This window comes from Amphibalanus amphitrite, unplaced genomic scaffold (genome assembly GCF_019059575.1).
Source record: "Amphibalanus amphitrite isolate SeventyFive unplaced genomic scaffold, NRLGWU_Aamphi_draft 000246F_arrow, whole genome shotgun sequence".
Lineage (NCBI taxonomy): Eukaryota > Metazoa > Arthropoda > Thecostraca > Balanomorpha > Balanidae > Amphibalanus > Amphibalanus amphitrite.
In genome coordinates, this window is record NW_024881741.1 from 741,291 (window position 1) to 761,734 (window position 20,444).

General features: G+C 46.8%; 1 protein-coding gene across 1 annotated transcript in view; it reads left to right on the forward strand.

Moving 5' to 3' along the window:
• The window catches only part of LOC122386297 (heat shock factor protein-like), a gene marked incomplete at its 3' end in the record, with an annotated part of 50,747 nt that extends 33,596 nt beyond the window's left edge, over positions 1–17,151 (forward strand). The window contains exons 6-7 of the mRNA XM_043375370.1: positions 16,149–16,337; positions 17,024–17,151. Coding sequence (XP_043231305.1) covers positions 16,149–16,337; positions 17,024–17,151 — 317 coding nt within the window. The remainder of the gene's footprint in view (positions 1–16,148; positions 16,338–17,023) is intronic.
• Positions 17,152–20,444: the final 3,293 nt, after the last annotated feature.

Sequence of the window (20,444 nt, forward strand, 5' to 3'; positions counted from 1 at the left end):
TCGATAAAATCGATGAAGTAGGTAGTTATCTTTATTTTTTTTAAAGATAAATTTTCAGCAGTTTTTTAAAGTGACCATCCCACCTTAACATTAGTTTTGAGTTGATATAGCCAAATTGGTGGCCATGGCCTGCAAATACCGGTTTGGGCACTCACAACATCGAAAAATGCTTTAATTCGGAGGTATGGAATTTCAAACTTGCAGTTTTCGGATTCTAAGGGGCTAATGCATTGAGATGCCCCCTTAGAATTTGTGACGTCAGCGGTGATCTAACGATTTTAAAACCTTATACTAGCATCTTTGTAAAGCAGTGGTGGTATATGCTATTTGCGCGCAACATCTGCCGCGAACGCCGTACTTCCAAAATGAAGTCGCTAGGAACAGCGGAGATCCCAAAAAAGTAAACAAAAGTAAAAGTCTAATATCTTGAAAACCGGTGAATATTTTTGGTGAAATTTGGTAGATATTCGTTTTTGCTCTTTCTGAATCGAGCGACATCACTTTCATGCCAATTCATTAACTTTTTTTGAAGGTGGGAGGGTCCCTTTAAGCACATCATGGAAGCTTATAAACATTTGTGTATTTTATCGGCAACCCGGCTGGCCAGACCGAGACGGTGCCGCATTTAGTTCTCATCGATGTTAAACCTATACCTACACTTATTTATTTTTCTCCACTGACGAAGGCACGTTGTTGTCCGAAACGTTTGGTTTTATTCGCATTGTTTTTATATTGTCATTGTCCGTGAGAAAAACATACTCATATGGACTGGTCTCAGTTCATATAGAAATTGTTGCACATTCATCAACACAGATAAAATGAATATTAGCCCTCACCACACACATAAGTAGAGGTAAGTAGACCGCGCCCCCTGTTTTTCACCATTAAATCGCGGCAAAGCCAAGGATTGCGACGATTCTTTGGTGCCCTGGAGTTCATCAATTTTACAACTTCCCGGAAAATTAAATAGCCCTTATCATTTTTGCTTCTTGTCTGAGAATTTTAAATCCCTGAACCAAATTACCTTTAACCTGTGATTATTTTTCTCAAGATCATGTCAGACCAGAATAGCAATTGAAAGTCAGCGCACATCTTCTGTGTGTTTCCATAGTCGTTTCGTGATTAGCAACGTGACAACATGTGAAATAATGTTTGTCTCATTGATTGTTGTGGGTGCCAAGGTCACGTGAAACTCAGGTTAAGGTCACTTACTTGAAATGATCTCGGTTAACTTCCTTAAATTTACACCTTTTTACTGTGGTTTTTAGGAAGTGTTGGTTTGAAATTTAGCACCCATTTTAGCATTTGAAAACTAGGCATACTTAGGTATCAGTTATAGTGCCTATGCAATATGTTGCAAGGCTGTAAGTGCTGGTTAACATTCTATGGATAGCCGGCAGAACGCCTAATGGGTGATCTGGCGTGACCCGTCCTACCCCAAATGCTTTGATACATCATCTTTGATCAAAGCAAGTGCAAATTCGGAGTCAGAAGCAAGCCAAGTCCCAGCAAACTTTACTTGTAGAAATTCTAGCAGGACCCAATTTTCCGTGCTTTTGGGTTATTAACCTGATCTGGGAGGTCAACCAGTGACCTAGGATCTCAGTATTGACCAGGACATAAAAATAATTGACTTTTTCTCGTCAGCGATGACCAGGACCCTCAAATCATCGGATTTCTCTCGTCACGAGCAGCTCGCTCTTTTTTATTTTTCAGCGAAGCTCTGGCTCTTTTTATCAAGGGCCGAATGGCTGAGGGTTTCTTCGCCCCTCCGCTACATGTAAGACGCTGAAAAGAAATGCCTAAATGGGTGAGGGTTAAAACTTAAATATCGATTGGTTTTTAAGTGCCGAATCCCGAAGCACTTTAATTTACTTCGATGGCAGTTTTTAAGACCAACGAGCTCGAATACTATAACTTCTTGAACAATGTAAGCACCACATAAAATGAATCGTGAGAGAAGCGGCTGAAGATTAAGGTGCTATGAGACACTTAATAAAAAACGGCATAGATTAGAAACTGCACCTAACTTGCACTGGTTTTTAAACCTTTTCGTTGCAGACTGGTAGATTAAATTTTAGGACTGATTTCAGCTGATGCTCAAATGGAGCTATTCATTCGTTCATTCATGCGACCACCCAATTCCATTCATAAAAGAAACCAGTGACAAAATTGTTCATTTTAGATAAGTGTGAAATACAAACTCAATAAAAGTTTAATGATACGGCAAATTTGACAGCTTTTATAATGAACAGACAAATAACTTTAACGAATCAAGGTTGAGAGCCCCAGGGGAGAGTGAGGTAAGATGAGCCAAGGGGCAAGTTTAGCCACCCCATGTTTCTCAGCTCCTATGGCACTAATTGACTTGAGCTTCCATGTGCCGTTGGCTTACGATGCTGCAGTCTTTCACGTGAGACGGCAACGTTCTCACGCTCAGCACCCGGTAACATGTGGTATCGCCCCTGATAACTAAGACATGTTTTGCCTTTAAAATGAGATGGTTGTTATCTGCCGTGCATGGCTATTTTCCTTAGCGGGTGTCATTAATCGAAAATGGCCACGGGTGGGGCAAGATGAGCCATTTTCACCTGGGGGAAGATGAGCCGGATAAGCCATTGTTATCTCCGCTGTCGAAAACCAAACTGAGCTGCGCTTGTTTCTGCTGAATAAAAATGGTAGGAAATTGTTTTTCTTTGTTGATTACACAAGTTGTAAGTGACTTGCAGATTATCTGAAGGATAAAATGATTTCTTCCGTGATAAAAAAAAACTTGACGAGTTATTGGAAGGCTTAAAACAGTCACTTTTTGGAGGAAAAAAAACTTTGCCATAAGTATGTATGCCATGGAGTAAATAAAAGAGCCCACTCTTCGCCGCGCCCGGGAAAAGAAGAGGTTCGCTTTTTCTATCCATGCTCAACTTTCCCCACGACGTGTCACAACTTACCCCGCCCATGGGGTAAGCTGAGCAACGTGCAAGATGATTTTTGACGTAGCCTTTCAGGTATAAAAATAAGCGCTATGCAACATTTCTGGCCACCATTACATGCGCAATGACCACTCTGTCCGTCCAACCCGTAAACGCAGAAAAATGATCAGTAAGTTAGCCTGTAGCTTACGAAAAACAAAAAGCGGCTCAACTTACCTCATTCTTCCCTACGTTACACAATTGAGGGCATTTTTTAGGCCATCACAGTATTTGTCAACAATTGTTGTTTGGGGGACTGGGGAGGATGGTTACTGGCTCATAAACTGTCCCCCCCCCCCAAAAAAAAAAGAAAACGAAACCGATCATCCGCGAAAAGAACTATTGAGCTCGAACCAAGGTGACGAATCGATTTATGGGTATGCAGGATGACTATACTCTGTTCCGTTTCAAGCTTGCAGCCGAAGTTCCCTGCTGAAAGCAGTGCGTGATTTCTGTATATACAGTTTTTAAATTTTAAGACGCAAATTCTTGAGCGGAGGAGCGATCTGCCCAAGGCCATATATGATCTGCCGAAGAAACTCCGACTGCAAGCTTGATATGGAACAGACTATAACGATGCCACTTTTTGACTTCTTGTGTCAAATAAATTCCATCATCTGGATAGCACGTCAACATTCTATTTGACATTTTACAACAAACGTATACTATTTGGCGCGACTAGCCTCATAAATGTTCTGAAACTAAAACCTTTTTTTCGCAATTGACTTGGACCACGTCATCCCAGCTTATGCACGACAAAAATAAAATAATGCCTCAGGATCACTGGCCTGAATTCCAATGCTTAAAGTTTACTCAAAACCGGTGTGGCTGAGGCACTCTTCGCTACATCTCGTGACGGCCACCATTGTGTTGCATTTTTTTCGGTAAGCTATAAGTTAATAAGGAAAGGATTGGTGAGTGGGTTGAAAACAGCCCTCACCCTCCACCCCCCCCCCCCCCTCCTTCTTCTGGAAACATAAGTAACCGAAAGATCTGGCGATGGTTTATCCACCTCCTCTGCCGCCGCGCTGCGAGGCCTCGATTCGTTCGGTATGTGGCTTCCTGAGCGGTCCTCCCCAGAGGCAAGGTGAAAGGTCATGGCCTGTATCAGAAATTTATACGTTGCTGAATATGTTTTATAGTTCTTCCAAGGCCTTAGACACCGTTTTATTATATCGGATAAGCATTGCACTTTCTCGTCAATCAATACATTTAAAGAAAACTTGATCATAATCTTATACTGCGGCAATTGTAGTTCTGCTTACGGTTGCCTCTTTATGATACGGGCCACCACCACCTCCACTGCGCTGGAGCTCAGGCGTTCTACCCCTCCCCGCTACGGACCGGCCCTCGGGCTAGGTGTGTTAGTACTGAGCGCAAACCTGTAGTAGTCACGTGACTTTCATTCACGTAGCGGGAACGGAAGCTATAGGCGATACCAAGGACAGGCTCTGGGGAGGCAACCGGCGCGGAAAAATAGCACGATTGTAGTTTTGGAAGAATATCTGTTGCGGTAAGAGGAATTATACAAAACATACGTGCTAGGAGCAAACATGTGTTATTCCTCCATAATTTGCGCTACATTTCCTTTCTCCAATGGCCAGCACTTAGCAAATAATAGCGCAATTCTAAATTGGTAATATATGTGTACAGTAGCAACTGCGGGTCCCTGTACCGGTAGGCTGTGCCGCATGACCCGAGAGTGAAGCGGCACAGTCTACCCACGCCGTTTGACATCGGCTCGGGTCGCCGGGTGGAGCGCTTTGTAGACCAGCTGTTGCGTCAGACCAGCGCGGGGGGGGGGAGGGGCTCGTCTCGGTGGTTGGCGTGGGCTGGCGAGTGGTGTGGGGCGTGTTGGTGGACCATGGGGGCTGGGCGGGTGTGTGTGGTCATTTGCTGCATTGCACATTTTGCGTCGCTTAACAATTGCATTCCTGTTTTTGCTAGGCACAATGCACGGAAGACCCAGCGAATATAATTTACTTTACTTGTGCATTGTGCAAAACGTGAGTTGGCACGGTATCGAGGCAACCATAGGTCTTGTGCCTATGCATGATATTTAGGCAATACGTTTATGAAAACGGTAGATTGATGCTGGATGTCAATTCGTATTGCTTAATGTCGGCACGTATTAAATGAATGAATGAATCAATCAATCAATCAAACAATCAATAGACATGTATAAAACCGTTTAAATTCCTCGCAACCACTAATAGCAATCACACCATCCTAACTCAGAAAAGCAGCCGGAGCCCTGATGAGGCTCGAACCGGGACTCCACGCTGTAAATTTTGCCGATGATCCATCATCATTCCACCAAGATAGAGTAACCGGCACCCGAACCCACAAAAACATTAATTGACTTTGCCGCCGACCTCCCGGCCCCGCCGCCCGCCCGGCCAGACTTTGCCCCGGCCATAGCCGCCAGCCGGTGTAGCTCAGCGTAGGAGTGCTCGACTGTCAAACTGACCGGTAGTGAGGGGCCCGGTTCGAAACGCTTCGGATGCTGGATGCTTATTTCTCGGTGGGAGGCTTTACGTTTAGTCCACTTTTCAGAAAGATCATTTGGTGACTGACCTGTTTTCTTTCTTTGCTGCAATTCATGAGGAGACCGTATGCACCCTTACCTGTCCTTCCGCACCCCACTTGGGAGATGGGTGGTTGCCCCCCCTCCCATGGGTTTGTGAATATCTCTAAAACAAATTTTTGGATGGGGATATGATCGGTTCTATGCGACAAGTGACCACACACGCCCAGCCCCAGGTCCGCTCACTCCCTACCCATATCACCCCCTCCCCACAACACACTCCAGCCCGCCTCATCCACCGAGCCGAGCCATAACGAGCCTCAGCGCCCCGGGGCGCGACCTGTCAGCGAACACTGTTATATAATAACAGTGACAATATATCAAATCCGTGAACTCCTCTATGAATGTCGTCTCGCAGATCCGGCAGTTTGGGCTTCAACGACTGAATGTTGAGGTGTCCAATTATCAGGTCTGGTCCAGTGTCGCCGTGGCGGCGCCAGCTCACGCCGCCTCGATGTCCCCGACGCCTGGACGCGCACCTGCCCCCGCGGCGCACGCAACCGCCGGCCCGCGTCCCCGCCGGTTCGCTGACAGGTCGCGCCCCGGGGCGCTGAGGCTCGTTATGGCTCGGCTCGGTGGATGAGGCGGGCTGGAGTGTGGTGTGGGGAGGGGGTGATATGGGTAGGGAGTGAGCGGACCTGGGGCTGGGCGTGTGTGGTCACTTGTCGCATAGAACCGATCGTATCCCCCCTCCAAAAATTCGTTTTAGAGATATTCACAAACCCATGGGGGGGGGGGGCAACCACCCATCTCCCAAGTGGGGTGCGGAAAGACAGGTAAGGGTGCATACGGTCTCCTCATGAATTGCAGCAAAGAAAGAAAACAGGTCAGTCACCAAATGATCTTTCTGAAAAGTGGACTAAACGTAAAGCCTCCCACCGAGAAACAAACATCCAGCATCCGAAGCGTTTCGAACCGGGCCCCTCACTACCGGTCAGTTTGACAGTCGAGCACTCCTACGCTGAGCTACACCGCACTGTGGGGATTTTTCCGATTTAGCCTGTCTTTATTCCTGGGTGAAGGGTGCAGGCTTGTAGTGCCCTCAAATGTTGTATAAAAGTAAGTGCTATGAAATATAACGCATTTTGAGTTTTAAACAAGCCTAGAACGTACTATTACAGTCCATGCTAACATCACAAGTAATCTCTCTACGGCTGTAAAGATGAGCACATCCTCCGAGTGTTCTGAATACCTACCTGGGCGGCAGGGTTGTGCTCGACTCAAAAAAAAAATTGCCGACTCGACTCATTATTCAACTTCAGAAAGCCCTGACTCAACTCTGACTCAAACAAGAAGCTGATTTTTCCCCTTGACTCGACTCATGACTCAAGCGGCTCAATGAAAATACGAGTCGACTCAAACTTGACTCAAATTTTTTGCTGAGTCAAGTGAGTTGACTCAAAATTGACTCAGATAAAAAAGTTGTTGAGCGGGGGTGGGGGTGAAAAAAAATCCGGCAGCAGGGCCAGGGCGAAGTTGTTAAGCGGGGGGGGGGGATGAAAAGCTTGTTTCTAGAAAGTTGAGCCAGCTGACTCATGTTCCTAATTGTTTGACTCAACTCAATGTCAAAAGTTATTTTACTGACTCAACTCTGACTCAACTCAATGCCTTAATATTTTTGTGCGACTCAACTCTGACTCAACTCAACAGCTCAAAATTTTATCCGACTCGACTCAAATCTGACTCATTTGAGTCAGAGTTGAGTCAAATTTCTGACTCGACTCATGAGTCAAGCACAACCCTACTGGGCGGTGTTTCACGGCATGCTGCTACCACGCTGCTATCAAATTGCGCGAGCTGACGTCACACTTGTGGTAGTGTTGGAGCAATGGGCCTGTTGATGTTTCCATGGAAACCCAATTTGACACGTGTAAAAGCAGCGTGCTGCTATCACCGGCGAAACAAGGCCCTGATTCATACCGTCGTTAATCCAGACCATTTAGGTAATGCAGCTAACATATCAGTAATTCAGTACTGATCAATATTTCAACAACCGTCTGCCACGAAAAAAATGGAAAGATGGAAAGGGTAAGCACATTAAATCAGGCATAAAGATCGTCGCAAAACCGCGTTATCGATTTACTGTGACAGAAAATTTCAACAAGATGAACTGTTATCTTACGGCTATAAGCAATACCGTTAATTTAAAATATAGAAAATAAGCACGTATTGGTAATAAATCAATAGCTGATATGCCAGCCAAAATGGATGAGTCATTTCCGATTAACAATTTCGAGCAGTTGATATCCACCTTTGCATATCACCCTTATCAATATTCGTCGGGCTGGCATTCAGACGAAATTCAGTTGTTCAGTCATATCAGGTGGAGGAGTAATCCTATAGGATGCATTTCAAGAGTAAGTGCCGTCGTTCATTGGCTGAACGGTATGACGTCAAATATGTGACGTCATGAAAGGTCAGGTCAGGGGTCAAACGCGCGGTAGCCTGCATGCTCCTCATCGCTCTGAGCCGGGCGCCGCCGTAGTACCGTTCTCGATACTATAGACCGCTTTACTCCGAGAGGAGCAAAAAGTAGCAAAAGTTTGAATATGTTCCCGAACCGGAATTCTGCGACAAATCGAATGGTATAAGAATTAAAGTGTCAACTTTTGTCGAAAGTTGTTGATTTTCTATGTTTTTCCAAATCGTACTGCTGAGCTAAATCCCGTTTACAGCATATTTTAAACTTGGCGGTGTGAGTCTCAAAATTTGATAAATATGTTATTGAAATGCCTCTGCATAATCCGAAACGATGTAGTTTTTTGACCATTGCGATTTATAATGCTGGAAATGATTGTTTTCGAGTTATCAGCCCCGTAAACGAGTACTAGTTTTTAGCATTCAATTTCACCCGGCGTGTTAGGTAAGCAAGGCCTGACTTTGGGCTCATTTTTTGTGCTCAAAAATATTATTTTAGGTAGAATGAGATACATAACGTGAAAATTCAGACAATTTTACGCTAAATGAAGTCGAAAGAATGATTGAAATGAAAAGTCGGTTCTGGGACTTAAGCAGGCGCGGATACAAGGGGGGGGCCATGGGGGCCATGGCCCCCCCCTTGGCCGATTTTTTTCAAAAATAAAATAAAAAGTTAAAAAGCTGAAAAGGGGGCCTCCTGAAAATAAAGTGGCCGAAATCCGATGAGTTTTTTTTTTAACCTACCCACTTAGTTATTTCTTAGAAGACTAGCTGAGAAGACTTCTTTGTTAGAAGATTGGTAAAGCTTTTCATAACTTGGAGGTCTCTTATACTCACAGAGATGACCACTTTTACAGGGCCTCCTAACCTGCACAGAGGGCCTCCAAGCCTGCACAGATGTCCTAACAAACACAAAATCTCTTAGCCTACACAGAGGCCTCCACTCGCATCCGAACAAAGGGCCTCCTAGCCAACACAGAGGGCCTCCTAACTCACACAGAAGGTCTCCTATCCTGCACAGAGGGACTCCAAGCCTGCACAGATATCCTATTCGCCAACACAGGACCTCTTAATCTCCACAGAGGGCCTCCACTCGCATCCACACAAAGGGTCTCCAAGTCTGTACTGAGGGCCTGCGCTCGCATCTGCACAGAGGGCCTCCTAGCTATCACAGAGGGCTTCCTAGTTCACATACAAGGCCTCCTAGCAGGGGCGGATCCAGGGGGGGGGGGCGATAGGGACTATAGCGCCCCCCCCGGGCGACTTTCTCATTTTCTTTTTTTTTTGCAAAAAAAGCATGATAGGGGGCCCCCAAAAATAAAGTGGACGAAATCCAGGCTTAAACTTTTGGGGGTAGGTAGGGCCCCCATCGATGGGGGGCCCCCGATTCGGAATAGCCCCTCCCTTGGCAAAATGCTGGATCCGCCCCTGGACTTAAAGGGACTATCCCACCTTCTAAAATGTTGTTAAAACCAGTTAAATTGTGCCCGACTTTATAGATTGGATGACCAGGAACACGGTTCTGGCATTTATTTTTCATTAAACATCTTAGGCTTCCCATATTCCAAACACAAACTTTCAAATATGTGACGTCACAGCCCAAAATTACCTCCTTCCCCAGGCCACATTACTGTCATAAAGCTGATTCTTTTTACTCTGTAGGCACCACAACAAAGTTCAGACCAAGTTTTAAGCGATTTTTCAACGAACAAACCCATTTAAATCAGAATGACTAAACGAGGTGACGTCACACTAACGGTCGCTCCATGTTGAAGATAGGGCCTTGTACAAGGCCCATTTTCAAATGAAGGGAACGAATTTCTTCAACACCAAGAGGCCGCGGGGGTTGCAACCTAGACAGATAGTGGTTTCTGAACCTCGCCGCAAACTTGGCTATCTCAACTCAAACCCCATGTTAAAGGTGGGATAGTCCCTTTAAGACAGGCTAGATCGGAAATATCCCTACGGTGCACCGGCTGGTGGCTATGGCCGGGGCAAAGTCTGGCCGGGCGGGCGGCGGGGCCGGGAGGTCGGCGGCAAAGTCAATTAAAGGGACTGTCCCACCTTAACATTAGAATTGAGTTGAGATAGCCATCTTGATGGGCGTTCTTTGAAAATCAGAGTCGTGAAAACCGTTTCTCCAGCAATTACTTCATCGCAAATAAATTCGTGTTTGATTTTGACATCTGTGCAAATAAGTGCCACAATGTATTGGTATTGGCACTTAAAACCTGTGACGTTTCCGCCTTTTCCGAAGTTTCTGTATCTGTCGACTTGTTTTTTATTGAAACCTTGAAAAATAACAACGCCTCTTGGAACAGCGCCCGGCGCCACGAGGTGGAGAATTAAATTGATATGCCAAACTAATTCTAATAGTCTTCTAATTCTAGCAGTATTTTTATTTTTGTATTTAAATATTTAAGAGGCCGTCCTACATGTGACTGAAGAATGCAAGAGCCATGAACTTATCAATGGCAGGTGTCAAGTTCAAGTGTGCAACTCACTGAAATTAATCATAATATCAAAATCATAAATGATTTGCTCACTGCTGTTTCAACTCCATAATCAAGACATGCTCTGAGGAGTCCACAATCTATTCATGGTGACAAATAAGGAAGAGACAATGAATGTTCACCTTTTTATTTCTGAACATCCAAGACGACTAACCTTGAGCCGTTAAACATTGATAATACCCTGTTTGCTGAAGTGTGGGTGGCCTGAGGTCGACCATGTCTAGTAAAGAACTGTTGTTTGTGTAAACACCATGCAGAGGTATTTTGAAATAAATTTTAGTGATGTAATGCATCATTCTTTGAACTGAGTTGCTGATGGCGGATGAAAGCGGAAGTGCTGCACGTTGAATCAGAAATGCTCTGTTGCGCTTTTAAGCTTATTACGAGCGAGCGAGCGCAGCGAGCGAAGCGAAGTCTTTTCAATATAACGGAAAAATCTCAGTATGAGCGGCCCGGCCCGGCCCGGCCCAGCCCGGCCCGGCCCGGCCCGGCCCGGCCCGGCCTGTAACGCTTTTGAGAGGCTTATATCTCAGCAACCGCTGGACCGATTGGCCTGCGGTCTTTTTTGCTGGGTAGCCTCATCCCTTCTACCCCGTAATTGACTACTCTTGACACATCTCAGTGACCGCCGTGGCACGTGCCACGTGAAAAGTCAAGGGTGTTCAAGCTGTTTTGCAAAAGTAGTGATTTTGAGAGGCTCATATCTCAGCAGCCGCTTGGGCGATTGTCTTGCGGTCATTTTTATAGGGTAGCTGCATCCCTTCTACCAATGGTCGGATACTCTTGATCTATGTGAATGACCCCCACTGCACGTGCAAAATACAACAATAAAAGGTGCCAAATTTGTTCCCATTTCAGTAACTCGGTAATTACTGGGGCGATTTCGCTGAAACTTGGCATACAGGTAGGCACCCACCAGGCAATGCATTCCCATGTGTTGCGGATAGGGTGCTACTGCACGTGCGCACGTGCAGGGGGCGTTTCCAGATCTCGAGAACGGCTGGGCCGATTGCGCTCAAATTTGGTACACGGTTGGGGACCGGTTAGTAGACTGCCGTGCAAAAGTCATTTTGGACCCCGTTTGCACGTGCGCACGTGCAGAATGCCGCTTCCAGAACTCAGGAACGGCTGGGCCGATTGCGTTCAAATTTGGTACACCGCTAGTGACCGGTTAGAAGGGTGCTTTGCACAAGCCCGTTGGAAGTACCCTCTCGCCCTTCTGCACGTGCAGGGCTCACTATCTCGCTCGCTCGTTCTTCGCCCAAAAGGCGTTTTACTGGTGTTAGATTTTATAGATGGCTTAGTTTTCCTGCAGATTTCATCTTAAAGCTGTCAATAGTGTTTTACCTTTGTTTCCTGGGAGCAGATCCAGCTACTAACATGAGCATGGGACCAGGACTGGGCCTTTGTACCACAGTCGCTGCGCTGCTTGTCAAAACCTAGGTAATGTGCTTTGTTAGGCCATGCTGTGCATTTTTTAAACCTTTAGAGTACTTTGTGATCATTGACACACATATTGAACCTGACAAACAGCAGCAAAATCACACCCCATCCTTACCTCCGTGCAGTGTCACCCAACAGACAACAGGGCTTCAAAACAGGCAGGTTCCGCATTCAAGTCGCTTCTTGCAACTATGTGACTAATGTTAGGACAATAGACGTGCTGCACAGGGAAGGTGTGTTCTTTGTAGCTCTTAAAAAATGAAGTCATGCCTAAAATTCAGTTTAGAATATTACAATTACAAATAACTTGGATAAAAGTTGCAAAACATGAACTCTGACTGGTCAGTTGAAATATCTTGAGTCAGTGAACCACGCCTGGGCTGGAGGTGATCAGTTCCCTGACTTGCGCAACCTCGGGCACCTCGGGCAGGAGCTGTGGGACTTGTACATGGACAAATTGAATAGACGCTAGCCTAGATTATGTCGTGGCTGCAGTCCAAGACGTGTTCACCAGTTGCCGCTGCTGCCGCTGCCTGCTGCTGCCCTGCGTGCCGGCTGGCAGCTCACTGCTGGACTGTTTGCGCGCCAGGCATCCTACTGGACGAGTGGGGTAGGTCGCAGATCTTTGAGAGTGAAATGTTTGGTCTAAATATAGCTTGAAACTCTTACAAATAATTTAATTAAAAGGCAAAATTTCAGAGGACTCCATTGGTGTCTCAGTGGTGACAATCAGAGCTTGATCAGAACTGTTATCATGCTGAATGCTGAAACTGAGGATAGGGCTGAGCTGGTAGGCTAGAATTTAATATGCAGGCTTACAAGGTCCCCAGTTAATCCACAAATTTGTCAGACTTGCCTGTAGATAAATTCATGCAGATGAAATGTTTCTGGCAGATAGCCCTGAGGCAAAATGCTATTCAAGCTTGTTCCGCAGCTCGTTGCGTTCCACATGAGCCACTACATCAGAGTCACACAACTCTGCCAAATGTGCTGAAAGGCCACGATTTTTCCAATAAGTAGGTATATTTATTATTTTTCACAGACACAACAAAAATACAAATGCAGGTCACTACAATTCATTCTGCTTCAATTACAATTGCTGGAATGTGTTTTGCAGACTTATTATATTGAATCTTGAACAGACTATATTATATTACTTTGCTCATGGGCCCAGGCCAGTACTGCAGAGTATGGCTCGCAGGTCGCCAAGGAGCACTGGCCTAAGTTCAAAATTTACACAAACCCTGCAAACTGAGCCAGAAAATTAACACCAAAGGGGGCTGAGAGAACACTTCGCACCCCGCTACACTAAATCTGCACCACACCAAACCAAATCCACACAGCACCACACTTAAATCCGCACCAGACGAAGGAGTCTGCACTGACAACATCTGGACAAAATTGCCATACTTTGCAGTCTGGCTCATGGCTATATCCATTGTGATTCTTAGGTCTGATTATTGAAGTTGAGCTCACTTCCATCATCCATGTGCCCAAGACATTGTGGGCAGCATCAATAATCAAACATCAATATCTTGCTTTTGCTTATTAGGGAGCATTCTATAATCTTTTAAAAATGATAAATAAGGCCTTGTTGATATTCTTTGCAGTTTGCGACCTTCTTCTTGACAAAGTTCAAGCTTCAATTTTCCAATTTTCATTTCAATCCTTTCCATGAACATTGAACATGTTTGTGTTACTTTGCATGTTACTAAAATACCAATTTCCTGAGTTTTGATTTCATGCGCAATGTTTGTACTATTCGCGGCAGAAGCGTAACAAAACTTTGTGCCACCGATTTGGCAGCTAGGAAAAAAACTTTGCCCGATAAAAAAACAATCATATGACGTAATCGATCCAAAAGCTTTAAATTTGAATTTTTAAACAATTAGCCAACTATGGGCCGAATGTTTGCCAATTTCGTGTACAGGGGCCCCTAATCTATGTCTTGCAACACAAGAACAGTATATCAAAGCAATTTTTTGAAGGTGGGACAGTCCCTTTAATGTTTTTGTGGGTTCGGGTGCCGGTTACTCTAGCTTGGTGGAATGATGATGGATCATCGGCAAAATTTACAGCGTGGAGTCCCGGTTCGAGCCTCATCAGGGCTCCGGCTGCTTTTCCGAGTTAGGATGGTGTGATTGCTATTAGTGGTTGCGAGCCATTTAAACGGTTTCATACATGTCTATTGATTGTTTGATTGATTGATTGATTCATTCATTCATTTAATACGTGCCGACATTTAGCAATACGAATTGACATCCAGCATCAATCTACCGTTTTCATAAACGTATTGCCTAAATATCATGCATAGGCACAAGACCTATGGTTGCCTCGATACCGTGGCAAATCACGTTTTGCACAATGCACAAGTAAAGTAAATTATATTCGCTGGGTCTTCCGTGCATTGTGCCTAGCAAAAACAGGAATGCAATTGTTAAGCGACGCAAAATGTGCAATGCAGCAAGTGACCACACACACCCGCCCAGCCCCCATGGTCCACCAACACGCCCCACACCACTCGCCAGCCCACGCCAACCACCGAGACGAGCCCCTCCCCCCCGCGCTGGTCTGACGCAACAGCTGGTCTACAAAGCGCTCCACCCGGCGACCCGAGCCGATGTCAAACGGCGTGGGTAGACTGTGCCGCTTCACTCTCGGGTCATGCGGCACAGCCTACCGGTACCAGGCGGCTGCTGTCAATGCTGAGCCATAGGAACCCGGTGGATAAAGAGTAGAGGACCATCAACCTGTACACGACTGTACAGTCTATGACCTCACTGCTTGGGTCCTCAAACTGAGTGGAATAGTTCGCGGAGCTGCCGTAACTCATGAGGCGATACGCTCAAGAGAGACTATACGCAAAACCTAGCAATACCTCATATCGCGACACCTTCGCCACACTCCTGCCTGCGCCACGCCTGCGGCTGAGTTTTGTCGTTTCGGTCCTAAATGATGTCCGCCATGCGCCCGCTGTTTTTAGCACAACTACCTAATTACATCGTTAGGAGCGCGGTGCACAGAGCAAATGGGAGTTGGGCTCCTGGAATTTTTAATGCCAGCTTATTGCCGTGATGGTTTGATCGACCGAACTTCTCAGTGAACCTGTGTGCTGAATAATTGGCTATCGATTATTACTTCGACACACCCTCTTGGGAATTAATTGGTTTGGGTACAGCTAGGTAGTTAGTTCACGGAACAGTAGCCGCAGTTTGTTTACCGCAGTGCAGTTCTGAGCACCTGCGTCGCTGATGTGTATCAATGTCGACCGGTCTTTGTCCCTGCGTATGGTATTTCAGAGGACTGCGCTCCATTCTCCGCTGGCCGTATCAGCAGAGGACCAACTGTCCCTAACGCTGTCCCTAACTGTTGTTATGGCCGAAACAGACTCCTTCCGCAGTCAGGAAGTCGCGCGCGAGAGCCTATTCAAATGCCTAAAATTACGCTGCGACACGCTGCGTGCGTACGATTGATGCGAGAGCAATATAATGGATTTGAAGAGGCTCTGGCATGCGATTTCGTGGCTGCGGAACGAGTCTGTTTCAGCCTTTACAGAGGACCAACTGACCACACACTGTCCCTCACCGTCGTTACAGGACCAACTGACAACACACTGTCCCCAATTGTCGTTACAGGACCAGCCGACCACACACTGTCCCTAATTGTCGTTACAGAGGACCAACTGACCACACACTGTCCCTAATTATCGTTACAGAGGACTAACTGACCACACACTGTCCCTCACCGTCGTTACAGGACCAACTGACAACACACTATCCCCAATTGTCGTTACAGGACCAGCCGACCACACACTGTCCCTAATTGTCGTTACAGAGGACGAAATGACCACACACTGTCCCTAATTGTCGTTACAGAGTTCCAACTTCCAACTGACCACGTACTGTCCCTAACTGTCTTTGCAGGTCCACATACTGTTCCTAATTAGCGGTACAGGAATAACAGACTGTGCACTGCTCCCACCGGTAAATTAATACAAAGGGTTTCCTTACCATGCTGTCCCACTGCCAACTGACCACACTGTCCCGCTCTGTCGTTACAGGTGATCGACTGTCTCCCCCTCTGTCGCTACAGATGACCAACTGTCCCGCTCTGTCGTTACAGGTGATCAACTGTCTCCCCCTGTCGTTACAGATGATCAACTGTCTTCCCTTTCTGTCGTTACAGGTGATCAACTGTCTTCCCTTTCTGTCGTTACAGGTGATCCAGTTCCTGGTGCCGTTCCTCCAGACGGGACGCGGCACCAGCTCGTTCATGGGTCTGAAGCGCAAGCAGCTGCCGATGCTGGAGGACAGCGGCGGCGGCCCGTCCGCCAAGGCGCCCCGGCTCACCCGCACCTACTCCATGGACGAAAACATGGCCGCCTCCATCGACAACCGATCGATAGCGGTACGAGACGCGGGTCGCTATCACGGGGACTGGGTCGTCTCCCAGAGAGGGAGCAGAAGGGTGCGGTCGCTCCTCAGAGGGTGAGGTTATAGTCGCTCTCCTATTCGCCAGAGAGGAAGTATTTCCACGGCCTGGGCTATCGGCTGATCACCCGCTGACGGATGTTGCTCGGCTGACTAGGGGCTGTTTTCACGGCTGTAGCGTTACTTGTAAGGGGCTCGGTCTCGAAGGATTTATCGCCGCATAAATAACGCCTAGATGGCTTGCTCTGTTGTAGAATCAGGGTGTGATTTGCGCCGATATTTGCGACTTCCGTCATAAGCTAGCCGGTGATGCTGCTAAATGACTGTTACCTATTGGCTAGGATAGAAACTCAAGTAGATACTGTGTGTCGTAAGTAAAGGTAACTATTGTAGACATTTTGTTAGATTCCTCCCCCTCGCCAACCATATTGCCTGCGGCTTTCAATAGTCATCCCACCTTCTTCCTCGTTCGCTAATTCTAAGCCGGAACTTTTGGCGAACTCCTCCTCAGGGCCGCACGAATAGCTCGTCATCGCTCCCCGTGTCCCTGCTATGTGCCTCGGCTGTCTGTCTGTCTGTCTGTCTGTCTGTCTGTCTGTCTGTCGTGCCCCACCCGCCATATGTGTGTTTGTGTATGACCTGTGTACGACGCTGTGTTTCCAGTCGAGTGCCTGCTCTCCCGGGCCGGTCATCCACGAGGTCACCGACGTGACCTCACCAGTGGCCTCCAACGGCGCCGGCACCTCCACCACCCAGTCGCAGGCGCTCGCCTCCTTCAGCGCTTCCCCTGGGTGAGTACCCGCCGGGGACGGGTGTCAGTACCCGCCGGGGGACGGGTGTCAGTACCCGCCGGGGACGTGTGTCAGTACCCGCCGGGGACGGTTGTCTGACTACTCGCCGGGGACGGGTGTCAGTACCCGCCGGGAACTGTCTGATTACCCGCCGGAGACGGGTGTCAGTTCAGTACCCGCCGGGGACGTGTGTCAGTACCCGCCGGGGACGGGTGTCAGTACCCGCCGGGGGCGTGTGTAATCGGCCTAGAGTGACGTATGGAGTTCTTTATATATAGATTATGGTGACCCAATATACGTGACCTCCAGTGCGATGCTTTTTATAGAAACTATTTCCCCATGACATTTTATATTTTGGTATGTTTGCTCGCTCCTTCGATGAATAGTAAATAGGGATGGTTTGTGAATGGCTCCAAAGCTCGTCACTAGATTAGACCCTGGGGAATCAGTTGATTTTTACAACTATGACGTATACAATGGTCCATATATACGTAAATAGCTATATGTCATATGATCGCATATTTGGTGGTTATAACCTGCGAACGAAAGACTTATAGGCAACTGATTAGTGCCTGTTCCTTAAACTAGCGTACTCTTCCACCTCAGTGTATTATGAGCTAACACTCATTTTGTGGTAACAGAGCCATAGGATATAGCTTGATGACCTGGCTCATTTCAACCTACTTCAGGCATTGTCACTGCATTTTTAGGATGTTTTGAACTAGGCTAAGGGTTCATAGGAGGGTTCTCTTATTGACGGCGCAGTGCTGAGCACTAGACGAACTTTACCAGGACCTCGCCGCTCGAATGCTCGGATTGGGTTACCAATACAATGTACTCCATTACCCTGTTGATATGGGGCTGTCTGACATACTGATGGACGAGTCAGATCGTGCTGCTGTTTGGCTTTCAATGCAACTGATGCCGTCTGTACAAGAGGCTCGCTTATTGATAGACTCTGTAGAGAGTTATGAAAGCTCTCAGACTGCGGTACTGAGCCCGATGCGGTTGCTGGGGTATTTTGCCACCAGCGACTATGTCGAGGACGCCCCCATTTGATAACTTTGGCCTTGTGATGGTCATTTGAATTTGGTTTTCAGCTTTGTAACAGTATGTCCAATCTCGTACATGATTCATTGGTCCTTAACGATTTTTGAAACATTGTAGCCTCGGTTGGAAATAATGTAAATAAGGTATATTTTTTTCAAATAAAGTGACGTTTGAGCAGCTGGTAACAAGTATCGTATTCGGTGCCCTTGCGGGGTTATAGCCCGACGAAGAAGTGGGAACCCCGTCCCACCCGTCCAGCCTGTCGCGGGGAAACTCAATGCTGGCTCTCATTGGGCTTTAGATGTCGTTTTTAGATGCAATTTTTAATACTATTTCACTTTATCTCCTGTCCTATTTCAAAACTACTTCATCTTTTCGCCTGTCCGTGGCTGTGTGTGCGGGGACTCCTGAGTGGCCGGTGGTGACAGCCCGGCACGAGCCGCTGTCAGTGGCCGGTGGTGACAGCCCGGCACGAGCCGCTGTCAGTGGCCGGTGGTGACAGCCCGGCACGAGCCGCTGTGAGTGGCCGGTGGTGACAGCTCGGCACGAGCCGCCCGCCGCCCGCTGCCTGCCACTGACAGCTATGACCTGTGGTCAGTGACAGTGGTACTGGTGGCGCTACGGGCCGGCTGGAGCAGGCAGGCCGAGCGGGCCTTGCCCACCGTCCAGTGTTCAGCTGTGGGGAAGCGCGAAAATGTCAACTCCTTATTCTGACGCCTGGCTGGAATTGGCCAACCAGGGGTTAAAGGTAGACTGCCACCTTTTTTCCACAAAACGGTTTTCACTAGAGCTGAGCCACCTATGTCCCAAACTGAAGTCGGTTTTCCGAAATTCGAACCCGTTTGCGAGAAATCGGAGACCAAAGTTCAGTTTGATGCCATTTTTTTAGTCCAAGAAAACCGACATCTCTACTGTTTATCGATAACTTTGAAACATTTATTTTCTTATCTTTTGGTAAATATATGTCAAAACTTTGATTGTTTCGAGATCAGAGAAGAATTTTGGAGTGTCAAAATAAAAGTTAAACTTATATATTCAGTAGTTCATTTTTTCCAAAAAAGTGTGGGAAATGGGGTTTAACATGGGCCAGACCCATTCCAAATGAGCCATGATTTTTAAATGTTTTACGAACTTAAATGCAAAATAAATTAAACATGGCCAATTTCTTATGAAATCATATATTAGTAAATCATAAAATACCTTACTTTTTCAAATAAAATGTAATAATCTTATGACCTTGAAGTATAGTGATGTGTAAACATTGTCGCTAGACATTAACCGATTGATAATTGTATGATAATCGACATTTTTTTTTTCGCGATTCACGTGATGATACTTTGTCAGGTGAATTCTAAAATTTTGTTTTGTCCAGGGAATAAATCATAGGCCGATCTGAGAAAACTTTTTGAAGGTGGCAGTCTTCCTTTAAATAGGTCATGGGCCTGCGCACCAAACTTTGCCTGACTTGAATCCAGGTCTCGGAAGTGCTCGCGTTCAAAATATTAAAACTATTTGTAAAGTTTGCATTGTGTCGCACCAGTATAGACGCAATCGCTGTACTTGGTCTGAAAGCTATTGAGGCCGCTCCGGTGTCTTGTCGGGCCTTTCTGGGAGCCTCTGAAGTGAAGCGTTCCTACCTGTTCATAACTCAGGGCTTTGAACCATCATGCAGTGACTAGGAATGGTGTTTCTAACTTATGAGACCCCCATAGCAGCATAGTGCCACTGAGAGCTCTCGCCGTATCACTCTCTACATTCGCGATATTCTAAGACGTCAACGGGGCAGGAAGCCAGTTATGAAGGTGCCGTGTTTTGTTTACTTATTTCTGACAAAGCAGACATCGATCAACTCGGCACCTTATTTTTTCCGATAAATCCTAAGTCCTCGATTGATGACTCATCAGTTTAAACCATCAGTCGCCACTAGTTCGGTCGACTGTCCCGGAATGCTGACCTCTGTCTCCGACCTGACCCCGAACTGACTCCTGACTAGACTTAAAATGTCCTCTGAGAGTGAGTTAAGCCCCATAACCTTAACCTTGACCTGACTCTTGGCTGGACCGCTTACAGTACTTTACTCGACATTGAACTAACTACTTGACTCGATCCTGCTCTGTTACCGTCTGTGCCCGCCCCGTTATCGTCTGACCCTGCCCGGTTACCGTCTGACCCCGCCCTGTTACCGTCTGTGCCCGCCCTATTACCGTCTGTCCCCGCCCTGTTACCGTCTGTGCCCGCCCTAT